At 36.5% G+C, this 13,409-nt stretch overlaps 1 protein-coding gene across 1 annotated transcript in view; it reads right to left on the reverse strand.

Moving 5' to 3' along the window:
- The window catches only part of LOC127453720 (tyrosine-protein phosphatase non-receptor type 3-like), a 33,679-nt gene that overhangs the window by 6,322 nt on the left and 13,948 nt on the right, over window positions 1-13,409 (reverse strand). Inside the window, exons 15-22 of the mRNA XM_051720344.1 lie at window positions 9,278-9,368; window positions 6,651-6,728; window positions 6,476-6,532; window positions 6,238-6,394; window positions 3,911-4,074; window positions 3,704-3,794; window positions 2,895-2,959; window positions 2,126-2,266 (exon numbers count right to left, since the gene is read on the reverse strand). Of these exons, the coding sequence (XP_051576304.1) occupies window positions 2,126-2,266; window positions 2,895-2,959; window positions 3,704-3,794; window positions 3,911-4,074; window positions 6,238-6,394; window positions 6,476-6,532; window positions 6,651-6,728; window positions 9,278-9,368 (844 nt within the window). The remainder of the gene's footprint in view (window positions 1-2,125; window positions 2,267-2,894; window positions 2,960-3,703; window positions 3,795-3,910; window positions 4,075-6,237; window positions 6,395-6,475; window positions 6,533-6,650; window positions 6,729-9,277; window positions 9,369-13,409) is intronic.

Below are 13,409 nucleotides of genomic sequence, written 5' to 3' on the forward strand. Positions count from 1 at the left end.
TGTGTGTGTATGTATGTGTGTGTGTGTGTGTATGTGTGTGTCAACTTTGGGAGCCCCTGTTTGTATGTGCTTGTTTGTTTTAAAAGTGAGTTCAGGTCATGAGTATATCTGTGTGTGTGTGTGTGTGTGTGTGTGTGTGTGTGTGTGTGTGTGTGTGTAAAGTGCAAGTTTATTAAAGGGTGATATGATAATTCTGTCTTCATTTACTCACATTCATGTCATTCCTTTCTTCTGTATAACTTTCTTTTGTATGTGTAAAACAAAAGGAGATATTTAGCAGAATGTCCAAGCTGTTCTGTCCCTTGACATCAAGCACTTTCATTGTCATTCTTATTTATACAATAAAAGTAAATGGTGAAAGAGCAACTTTACATCCTGCTAGATATTCTCCTTTTGTGTTCCATGCAAGTAAGAAAGGCACCAGGGTTTGGAACAACATTAGAGTGAGTAAACAAAGACTTTTCATTTTTGGGTGAACTATACCTTTAATGGGCCCACGAGAGAAAAACAAAATATTATCAAAATGTTAATAACTACAGTCTTGACCAAAACAAAATAGATATTGTTTTAAAGAGAAATCAGAAGTGTTCCTTTTTGATAATTTATTAAAAATTTGCACTGTACAAATTTTTTTAATTTGTAAAAACATCAAACTGATCAGATAGCCATGTGTCATATGTTGTTGGAAAGCTCTCAAATAGTAGAATACAACCAACCTATTTGTTTTACTCACAAACAAAAATATAGTGAGTAATTTGACATATATGTTTCATGTGAACAGTTGTTGCTTATATGCCGTGTTTTCGCTTGTAACTTTACGACAAAAAAAAACAAATACCGAGCATAAAATATACAATTACTTAGAGGAGGCAATTATCTTTAAAATGAGCCCACTCATTTTAGAATGAAACTCATTCTGTGAAATCTCGTTACTAAAATAATTTCTGCATGCTTTGCAAACCTTTAGTCATTGTGGTATTTGCATGTGTAATTAGTTCTTTTGTACAATTATTATGGTTTATTTGTTTGGAGAGATGTTTTTGGACACTATGATAAATTATATTTGTAATGCTGTAACTTTTGATTGCTTTGTTGTATCAACAAAAAAAAAATTCTGTTACAGATGACATGATTGGGAACAAAACAAAAGCAATTTTTCTGAGCTACCTTATTTACACACTATATATACTAATATATATATACACTACCGTTCAAAAGATTGGGGTCACTTGCCTGAAATGTTTCTCATGATCTTAAAAATCTTTTGATCTGAAGGCGTATGCTTAAATGTTTGAAATTAGTTTTGTGGACAAAAGTATAATTGTGCCAACATATTAATATATTTAATTACAAAACTAAAATTTTATTAAAAAAAAAGTTTTTGAAATGGATGACTTGGACCGAATAATAAAGAAAAGCAGCCAATAAGTGCCCAACATATAGATGGGAACTCCTTCAAAACTGTTTAAAAAGCATCCCAGGCTGATACCTCAAGAAGTTGGTTGAGAAAATGTCAAGAGTACATGTCTGCAAATTCTAGGCAAAGGGTGACTACTTTGAAGATGCTAAAATATAACATAGTTTTGATTTATTTTGGATTTTGTTTAGTCACAACATAATTCCCATAGTTCCATTTCTATTATTCCATAGTTGTGATGACTTTACTCTTATTCTAAAATGTGAAAATAATAATAATAAATAAATAAATAAAAATAAAGAATGAGTAAGTGACCCTAAACTTTTGAAAGGTAGTGTGTGTGTATATATATATATATATATATATATATATATATTGTCAAATAAACAAGAAAAAAAAAGTTAATGTTTGGCTCAAGTTTCTTAGGCTGAGAGTCTCAGAATTTAACAATCTACAGTATCTCATTTTTTTTTTTTTTTTATGTTTTCTTTAAAATGATACCAAACACTACCTCTTTTTTTTATTTTATTTGTTTTTTTGTTTTTTTTTAATTATAAGCCTTTCATTTTGGGTCTGCCACTGAAACAAGAAATCTTTAAAAAACACCCTCAGAGCATAAAGGGTTAATATTCCAGCACACTGTAAAAACCTTGTGTGTATAAGCTGTAGTTCCTGTGTAGTTGTGTGTGTGCAGATTTGTTGCAGTACCCGTCCTCTTTCAGTCAATGTGGTCAGCATGATGATGATTCTGACGTCCTGCTCCCACACACTCCTCCAGAAGTGTGTACAGGTGTGTGGCAGTGGACCCTGAGCTGCTATGTACTGCAACATGCAACCTGCTGGTTCAGTCTGACACATAAACATTTTAAAGTCTTTAATTTGTCATTCAAAGTAACCAAAATGACATAATAAATACAAAAACCCCATCTAGAAACAATGATTACTCTGTACACATACAACAGAAGTGTAAAGCAACACTCTGAGATGCACTTTAAAAGTTGCAGAAGCCAGTAGGTACATTTTTTTATGTTTCATTGGTCAGTACAACAGTGGTCTAACTGAAGCCTATCGGTTGGTTGCAGCTTCACAACAAAGCAAAAGTTATAGGTTGCTGATGCCACTGTGGAAGTATCCTATTTGCGTATGAAGTGAAAGTGTCCAATAACAGGGGAGTTACCAAGATAAGGTAACCATTGTTCAGTGGTCATGTGATCTTAACATGGCAGCTTAACATGAGGGGTAACCACCCTTATGCAGAATAAAACAGTTTTTCCTTAGGCTGCTGATATGACTATCTCTTGAGTGTGTACATCATTTTTAACATATTTCTCAATGGTAATATTCCTTTTCTCATGTTTAAAACATTGTGAAAAAAAATGGTAAAGTGCATCTCTGGAACACTGTATCAGAGGACAGTTTAACATCAATGAAAATGAAAATACTGATGAGTGTAAAGCAGACAGATCGAGATCAAAACCTTAACATGACTGGCATTGATGTAATCATCCCCCTTCTCTTGTAGCACCACCCTGGTGATGTCATCTGTAGGGAACAGTGTGAAAGAGCAAAGAATGAGGAAGTGAGGATTTAAGGATTATTTGAAAATGCCTCCTCAAACTAGTTTTAAAGAGCATTACGCCTCACTTCACAATCAAAAGCTTGTGCAGAAAATAATAAATGATATGCTCGACTTTAGACCTAATCTACTCATGTGGTAGCTTTGTTAAACAATCCTATCATGGTCATCTAGTAACCAGTCTCTAGTAAAATAGAATCTTTGCATCTGGGTCAAAAATTGAACCAGGGCTTGGGGCAAAATGCAATTGAAAGTAACAAAAATGTCCCAGATATTTCAAATATAAGAACAAAAAAATGCCCCAGTCAATTTCTCTGTTTTTATGTAACATTTGATATATTTCATAACAGACCATGATAGGTCTGTCTAGTTATGGGTTTAGACACTGTGATCATTTAAATAAATTGATTCAATTTAAGTATTTGGACAATGCGCTATGTGATACAGTATATTAAAAAGATTTGCACTCATAAATGTAAAAGAATAATACCCTGAAAATCATTTTAGGAGGTATATATTTCCTCTTTATTTATATATTTTGTTTTATTATATTATACTATATTAGTTAAGTTTGATCAAATATGTAAACACACTATCAAAAGCAGCTGAACAACAAAAATATAAACAATTTCTGATTCTGATATGTTTGCCAGAATTATTTTACTATGTGATACAGGTTCTTGTTTGGGTGTAAAAGCAATGCAACTTACACGGTAATACATCTTTGTATCGATTCTTGTCCATATTCTCAGACAGCTTTGCGCAAGACATTAACATTCCATCTTTCTTCCTATACAACTTCTGTGAGTAATAAAACACATTCAAACACACGCATGCATGGAAAACAATTATCTGCAGTGCATTCACATGCCAGCTGAGACATGCTGCAAAACACTCCACCTCTCACATGCCCAAACCTCAAATTGCAGAAGCAGTGTGCCGGTGACCAAACCCCTCTCTAGACGGGTCATGGACTCTTCCAGTGTCTCTCCAGACGGGTGAATGGACAGTGGGGATAGTTCACCTGGAAGGGTGAGACCACCACCTAACTGTAGTGTGGGCTCAGTTCGCAAAGAGACACCTGTTAACAAACAGCACACGACAACAATACGAGGTGAGCTGTTCAAAAACAACAACAACAATCGTTTCTGGCAGCACTATAAAAAAAAAGCATAACGCTATTCACAGTAGCCCCAAGAAGTATTTGGACACTTAAGCCACACTTAATGTATTAGTATCGTTGCATTATATAAGAAAATATCAAACCAAGAGCATTTATTATAAAGAAATATAGCACAAACAAGTAAAATACTCAGTTTCAAGTAAACATTTCACAAAAAGAAATTAGATTTGAATATACATATTGTTCAAAATCAATATATATATATATATATATATTTTTTCAAACTTTGTGGATAATGCACATAGTTAATGAAAGGCTCTAAACCAGTGGTTACTCTGCCAAGACACCTATTTAAACTTGAAGGGACCTACTCCCTACTTTCACTAAATATGACCTTGGGATCAGTTGGTTATAAGTAATTAAAAAATTAGAAATAACTTCCTAAGACAAGTGAAGTTAGTTCTGAGAAAAGATCTAGCATTGCCTATTTGTAAATGCCACTAGGTTTTGATATTTTGTCTCTTATACATTCAGACATTTTTAGTGTCTATGGCAAGTGTCCCGATCACAAACAAGCGTCGCCCTTAGAAACGACTTCATTGGATTATTGGAGGAGAACACAGCAGGCTGATCAGGCACACTGAAACTAATCATCAAGACAGATATAAAGCCGAAGGAGCGGGTGAGAGGGGAGTCTCCTTGCTGGATAATGTTTGTTCTCTGTGTTTTCTCCAGGAACCAGCGATTAATGTGGAGCCAGACCGCCTGCTATAAAACTGTACGGACACGAGCACCATTCACGACTTCACCGCCAGTCTGTGCTCCAGTTTGGAACACATGGCCAGCCACAGCGATGACAACGAGCACCTCACTACTCCGCAACCGTTATTCGTTCATTGTGTAAATAAAGGCCCCTCTGGTGTGACGTTTACATGCAATCTGTGCCTGTGCCTCATTGTAAACCGCCACATGTCACTTAAAGGAATATTCCGGGTTCAATACAAGTTAAAGGTGCTATAAGCCATTTCAGCCATTGTACCTTCCACGAGACTAAGATGATTAAGCCACACCCCCTCTTTCCAAAACACCGCACCAATACCATTGAAACTGACACAAAGCATGTTCTCATGGCTGTCAAACACAACAGTAGCGAAATAGCACCCTCAACTGAAAACTCTAAATCAGAATATGGCATTCAGCCTCAATAATTCACTGCAATGACAACACTATGAGAATGCGCAAAATGATTGATTGGCAAAAAGCATCAGAGACCGCGAACAAGCTGTAACAGAGACTGGTGGTGAGATATCTCATGACACTTATTTCAGTGATGTCGTTCGGGGAGTAGGAAAAATGTTTGCATACCTTTCCATGCAAAAAAAATCGCTTGCAGCACCTTTAAGCTCAATCAACAGCATTTGTGGCATAATGTTGATTACCACAAAAATGAATTTTGACTTGTTCTTCCCTTTTTTTTTAAAAAAAGAGCAAAAATCGAGGTCACAGGGAGGCACTTACAATGGAAGTGAACGGGGCCAATTTTTGGAGGGTTTAAAGGCAGAAATGTGAAGCTTATAATTTCATAAAAGCACTTGCATTAATTCTTCTGTTAAAACTCCTGTATTATTTGAGCTGTAAAGTTGTTTAAATTGTCATTTTTTCTGTCATTTTAGGGTTTGTTGACATTACTCCGTCATGGCAATGAAGTTGTAAACTTGGCTTTAACTTTACACAGAAAAGGTTAGTAAGCAATTTTATCACACAAATATCATGTTAACACACATTGTTTATGTCTTGTTGCTATACTTTTTTATAAATAGTGAGTATTTTAACATTTACAGATTGGCCCCATTCATTTCCATTGTTAGTGCCTCAATGTAACCAAGATTTTTCCCTTTTTTTAAAGAAAAGGAGGGGCAGGTCAAAATAATTTTTTGCAGTAATATTATGCTACAAATGCTGTCGATAGAGCTTAACTTGTATTGAACCTGGACTATTCCTTTAAGTGTCCAAATGCTTTTTGGGGCCACTGTATACATTTGTTCAAGGTGCCATAATTCCAATCAAAATTAACTCTCTTAATATAAACATGCGTGTGTATTTACTCAAACTATATCTTACCCTTGCGGCGCACAAGCAAGGCTAGTTCCTTGCTGTGTGACTCTCGGCTAGCTTTGATGAACATGACCACCTGCTGATGTGTGTGCTCTGAAATGTCCCGCCCATTTATCAACAACACCTGATCTCCCTCCATCAATGGAGGCGCACAGCGACCAGCCTGTAATACACACGCAATGTCTGTACAAACATAAAAACAAGTGCCCATTCATATACAAACCAGTCTGGCCTTTCAGCTTACCGGAGATGCAGGGTTAACATGAGAGATGGCCAGGGGCATCTTCTGATCCACACCTCCCTAAAGATTAACCAACCATGACCCTGTTATTCTACATTCTACATTCTCACATGCAATGTGAACATTGATTACAAATAAACAAGTTATGTTTTATTATTAATATATTATATAAACTCACTTTAACATTGAAGCCAAACTTCCCATCTTGGTCTGGGCTGATTCTCACAAGCAGAAGATCTCCATCAACTGTCACACTCTGAGGTGAGCACACATACACACATTTGTTTCACTATTAGTGAGGACATCTCATTGACATTTTTGTTAATGGTATTTGCAATGCCCTACCCTTAACCCAATCCATAAACCAAAGCCTCAGTAAAACATTACTTGGCTGATTTATGAGCTTTTTATAAATGTCCTCACTTGTCATTTTTTTAAAATCACATTTCACTATATTAGTGAAGTCATTTAAAAAAAATTGGCCCTAAAAGTTATAGCCAAACCTGTACACACACACAGTACACACACAAACACAAATCCATTGAGGTAAGCAGGACAGGAAATTGACCAGGGCCTCGTTTCCCAAAAGCATCGTAAGCCTAAGTAGATCGTAGAATCCATCTTACAATTCATCTTAGTTTTGCGGACATTTCCCAAGCATTTTAACTTAAGTAGAACTTGAAAATGCTTGTAGATTAACGAGTGCTCTGGAGTAATCATACAGCGCTAAGAAAATCGTTTATGACACCAATTTATGCAGACACCTGCAGGACAAACGCGAAATTACACCTGATACAATTTAAACACCTATAGCTATACTTTATGCTCATTTAATATCAGTATATATGTATTTTATTTATTTTTTAACCGAAAAGGCTTATAATAATGATGATAATAATAATAATAATAATAATAATAATAATAATAATAATAATAAATGCATAAAACTGTTAGTCAATATTGGATGAACAGATTAATTAATAAGTAAACAAATAAAAGTTATTTCTGGACTAGTTGGTAACAACAAAGTGGTGGCATGATTGTTGCAGAGAACTGTAAAAAATTACAATCAGAGAGAGAAGGAAAAAAAGTCAACTTGCTGCTGTGCATGAAAATAGTCCGTACAGTATACTGGCTCCTCATCCTCATCTCCTCTTCCTCTCTGACACCTAAGGGCACTCTCACCCGTACTGCACATTGTGTAGTACCGCACATGTTGTGTAGCATTGCTGTTACCGTTATCACTTTTGGGAGTAAAGAGCAGTCCTCCCTTTGATTGGTGAATGTTCCTAAAGCGCAGCTTCAACACATCTCCTTATTTTGCACTCCGCAATAACACTGTGAATTAATGCTTGTTGTCATTAGCAGGACCATACACAGCGTCTCTGCTGTCTTCACTGATCCTGGAAGCTTTAATATCGAACCACAGAGCAATTTTTAAAAACGAAATATTAAAATGCACATCTGATGAACGAAGCAGTGACTGTGTAAAATAATCATTCTGCACAACACGATTGCAAAACGAAATGCAATTATGTGGTGAACTAAGTTGTACATTTAAGAAAATATTTTTAAATTTTTAAATTACAAACTTTTTTAAAGTTACGCAACAAATATAATGAAGCTGCAATGACGAGCAGCACTACACGGTCACATTTCAGCACTTCACGTTTATGGACAGCATCTCTCTTACGTAGCACTTAAATCGCATCCTCGCATGTTCATGTTAAGAGCAGTTTTGGGAAAAGCACGAAAAATTAACTAATGTTCGTAAAATCGCTCGTAGAAAATGCTCTTAACCGCTAAGATCAGTCATTATTGGGAAACGAGGCCCAATGTTCAGACATTCAGACATTTGTTTTACAGCATGACAGATAAGAACAAATAATAAAACCAGCAGAGGTCACAAACGTGATCTCTACAGAATATTGCTCCTCTATGTCAGATCTAGTTGCGCTTGGCTCAATCCAGCCTCATTCTCAGCTGTCCGGCACACTGATCGCCTGACACAGTTTTACAATATTTTACCTCCCAGGTCTCGTGATTTGGGAGATACATTTTCAGTGACTCATCATTCATTAATACATGTCTGTAGTATCATTAATACTAGGTGGATGTGTCAGAATGACAAACATTGGATATTATTTCTGACAGTCCTGATGGTGGAGTTGTTTTAGGTCCATTGCTGTTTTGCATTCAGCATGCATAATTCAACAGCTTTTTAACTGATTTTCTGAAATCCAATCATGTGACCACATCACAGATCATTCAAGACTTAAATCTGCTCAGGGGTGAATTTTGCAAAGCCTGTCAAGAACACATTTCACCCTGAAATATATATATATATTTTTTAATATAATTTCATAATGAAAATAAAGCCTATGTTTTAGGATCATTAAAATGTTTTGCATTGTGGCATTATTTTTCATAACGATAAAGCACATTCCCCCAAGTCTCATTACTGTAATTTTTCCAGATATTTCACTTTGAAGTTTGTTTGTTACTGAAATTGATAATTCACATTAGATCCTCTTTAATGTGTTACAGGAAATTTCCCTTTTCCTGACACAAAGATCTTTTTAAAAGTATAAATTAACAGCAGTATAAGAAATATTTGCATGATGTATAAATATTAGAATTTAATTAATATAACATTATTAATATTTTTAATTTTTTGTCACATTACAGTATTGTAGAATTAGAAAGGAAGTGTGCTTTTTGTCATTTTAAGTCTTAATTCAGCTTTTCAACACTTTGAGGTTAGACTGAGGTGTGAACCATTTTGTACCATCATTTTACACTCACCTTATCCCAGAGGTGCAAGTCGTCCTCTTCTGCAATGACATCATCACTATGGGACCAACTACTGCTCGTCTTCCCATCCTCCTGAGGTTTCCTTCAATGTAATCAGTATTAAAAAGTTACAAGTTACAAGTTAGTATTATTACCAGGGTTGTGCACCATTCAGTATGAATGAAGAATGCCAATTCAATTCCAATTCAATTTCTGAATTTGGAATACATTTGAATTAAGGTAGCAAAAAGTATGTAGAATTGCAATTCTAAATTGATTCTAAGGAAGTAGAATTAAGTAGGGGCCTGGGTAGCTCAGCAAGTAAAAACACTGACTACCACAACTGGAGTCACAAGTTCGAATCCAGGGTGTGCTGAGTGACTCCAGTCAGGCTTCCTAAGCAACCAATTGGCCCGGTTGCTAGGGTGGGTACAGTCATGTTGGGTTAACCTCCTCGTGGTCGCTATAATGTGGTTCTCGCTCTTGGTAGGGTGCGTGGTGAGTTGTGCGTGGATGCCGCGGAGAATAGCGTGAAACTTCCACACACACTAGGTCTCCGCGGTAACACGCTCAACATGCCATGTGATAAGATGCAGGGATTGATGGTCTCAGATGCAGAGGCAACTGAGATTCTTTCTCCCCCACCCAGATTGAGGAGAGTCACTACGCCACCATGAGGACTTAGAGTGCATTGGGAATTGGGCATTCCAAATTGGGAAGAAAACGGGAGAAAAGGGGAGAAAAAAAGTAAAAGGAAGTAGAATTAAAATGAAATTAAATACAAATAAATTCATATGACTGTTTTTAAGTTTATTCTTTGATAATACGGTCCATTTTATTTTTCAGTATAAACATACGGGGTAGCTATATCCAGAAACATTACACTGTAAAAAAAAAAAAATTATTAGACAAAGTAAACAATGCTGAAAAAACACTGCAAGATTTATTTTATTATTGTAGTTTTTCTGGCTAATACAAAGTAATGCATCTCATTGCAGCTTTTCTATTACAACACGCTTAGTTTATTTTTAAGTCGAACCAACATTCAGAACAGGGAGTTCGATTAATGCATTTATTTGACTTCTAATTGGCCAACACAAAATGTTTATGTGGTTTAGTTCAGTTTACCCTCTCCCCAGCATGCACTGGGACATGAAAAATATTGTTGCATTATTTGGCCATTTGCATGGTTTTATTTAAATTGTCGTTGTTGTTAATTGTGTTGTCACTGTAGGTAACTTGTTGTTTTCATGTGATGAGTAAAAATGTGATATTATTGGTTTAAGACAGCAAGCACATCGTTCTCCAAGAAATAATTGTTTACAGAAATGTACATGAGATGCTCAAAATATTGAACCGTTAAAAACTATATAAATAAAGGAAGCAATTGTCACAGGACTAAGATAAGAGATTTATTTTTTATTATTAACAATTTTTATTGATTCCATTCAACAAATTAAATAAACAACAGAAAATGAGGAATCAAATTATATAAAATTAAACCCTTCCCCCTGAACATCCACCAAAAAACATGGGTTGTGTCCACATCTTCTGATTGGCATCGCCAACAGGTGGGCGTTTCTTTAAGACCAAGCCTATACAATCTAGAGGGGGTCCAATAGAATCGATGTAAAATCTTAAATTGCACAAGGCGCCCCTTTGCATCTCTAGATGTAAACTTGACCTTTTTTAGAATCCTAGCCCACATTCCCTCCTCAAATACCAAGTTTAAATCTTTCTCCCATAATTTCTTGAGAGAAGCCGAAGTTCCATCCTCTAGACTCTGAATTAGCAGGGAATAATACACTGATGTCTTATGACCTTTTCCAAAAGCAGTAATCACCACTCCCAGAGTATCTGCCGCTTTAGGGGGGGTGTATGCTACTCCCAAAAATAGAACAGAGCAGGTGGCGCAACTGTAAATATTTAAAGAACTGAGACCTGAGAATCCCAAAATGTTAAACCATATTTTCAAAGGATCTCAACACTCCACTCTCATATAGGTCACCGAGCGTATTAACCTCCCTCACAATCCACTCTGTCCAGCAGAAAGGGGACTTATCAATACATAATTTTGGGTTCAACCATATGCTCGAGGCTACATTTAAATAAATGTCCGAATTAAACACTCTGGACACTTTTGTCCACACCGAATGTAAATGCGAGATAACGGGGTGTAACTTAACTTCTCCGGTTAGTTTGATAGAAAGGCTTTGTAATGGTGAAATAGGGGCAAGAACTTCCTGTTCAATACAAAACCAGGGAGGGGCTCTCTCAGGTGGAAGTGACCAATGAGCCAAATGTCTGAGACCGAATGCATAATAATAAAATAAATCTTGGGTAGGCCTAGCCCACCTTTGTCAATTGGCTTATGTAACTTACTGAAATGTAATCTGGGACATTTACCATTCCAAATGAACAACTTCGCTATGCTATCAAATTACTCAAAATAAGAGAGGGGGACATCTATAGGGAGAGATTGTAGCAGGTAGTTGAATTTTGGAATAAAATTCATTTTAATAACATTAACCTTCCCTATCATAGATAAATGTAATGAAGCCCACCTGCCCACATCGCTCGAAAAACTTTTTATTAAAGGGTCAAAATTAACTAACTAAATCACACAAATTTGCTTGTAATAAAATACCCAAATACGTAATGCCCTGTTTGGGCCACTAGAAGGCGCCTGGCTGAAAAGCCGTTACTGGGCAGTACACTGTCAGAGCCAAAGCTTCGGATTTAGACCAATTCACTATGTATCCTGAGAACATAGAAAAGGAATTAATAATTCTGTGGAGGCAAGGCATGGATCTAGTAGGGTCGGAGACAAATAATAAAATATCATCTGCATAAAGCAAAAGCTTATGCGCCACACCTCCTGCCACCACTCCTGGAAAATCATCCTCCTTTCTTATCGCAGCTGCTAATGGTTCCAAGGCAAGACAGAACAATAATGGGGAAAGAGGGCAACCCTGCCGAGTGCCCCTATCCAGAGTAAAATAATCTTAAATTAATCCATTCGTTTGAACCGCCACTACCGGGTGTCTATAAAGTAACTTAATCCACCCAATAAAAGTATTCCCGAACCCGTACATTTCCAAAATCTTAAAAAGATAATCCCATTCTATCATATCAAACGTCTTTTCGGCGTCAAGTGAGATGACCGCGACCGGAGTCTGATCGTTCGCCAACATGACATTAATGAAACGCTTAATGTTATCAGAAGAGTTACAGCCCCAAATAAACCCCACCTGATCTATATATATAAGAGATGTCATAACTTAATCGGTTAGCCAAAATTTTTGACAATATTTTAATGTCTAGCTGGATCTGGGAATTGGACGGTAACTCTTACACTCGATTGGATCTTTGTCCTTTTTAAGAATTAAACTGATCCGGGCTTGCATCATGGTTTGCGGAAGCTTTCCATTCTTTAATGATTCCGTATAAACTTCTAACAAAAGTGGAGCCAGTTCTGTAGCATAAGATCTAATAATTTCAGCGGCAAAGCCGTCTGGACCCGGAGCCTTGCCTGTAGGCAAGGCTTTAATTACCTCGCCAAGCTCCTCCAATGTTATCGCAGAATCAAGATAATTTTTTTACTCAGTCGTCAGTTTAGGGAGTTCTAATGGTTCCACAAAGTTTCTAATATCCTCATCAGTAGACGAAGACATGGAACTATAGAGATCAAGATAGAATTATTTAAAAGCATTATTAATATCAATGGCTGAGGTAAATATTTCACCACCAGCAAATTTTACTGAGGGAATGGTAGAAAAAGACTCTCTGTTTTATATATCTAGCCAGAAGTTTACTTGCCTTGTCCCCTGACTCAAAGTATGACTGTCTTGCCCTGAATAGCCAAAACTCCACCTTCCGTGACAAAATAGTATTATATCTGTATTTCAATCAGGTCAATTCTGAGGCTATTAGATGACATTCGGTGCTTCAGCTCTGCCTCGGCACTTTTAATATTCCCTTCCAATTCCATGAGTTCTTGTGCTTTGGATTTTTTGGTGAATGTGGCATACTGTATGATCCGGCCCCTAAGAACCGCCTTCAGTGCCTCCCAAGCCATGCCCACAGAGGATACTGAAGACCAGTTGGTCTCCATATAGACATTGATTTCAGTCTTTAACATTTG

This window comes from Myxocyprinus asiaticus, chromosome 16 (genome assembly GCF_019703515.2).
Source record: "Myxocyprinus asiaticus isolate MX2 ecotype Aquarium Trade chromosome 16, UBuf_Myxa_2, whole genome shotgun sequence".
Classification (NCBI taxonomy): Eukaryota; Metazoa; Chordata; class Actinopteri; order Cypriniformes; family Catostomidae; genus Myxocyprinus; species Myxocyprinus asiaticus.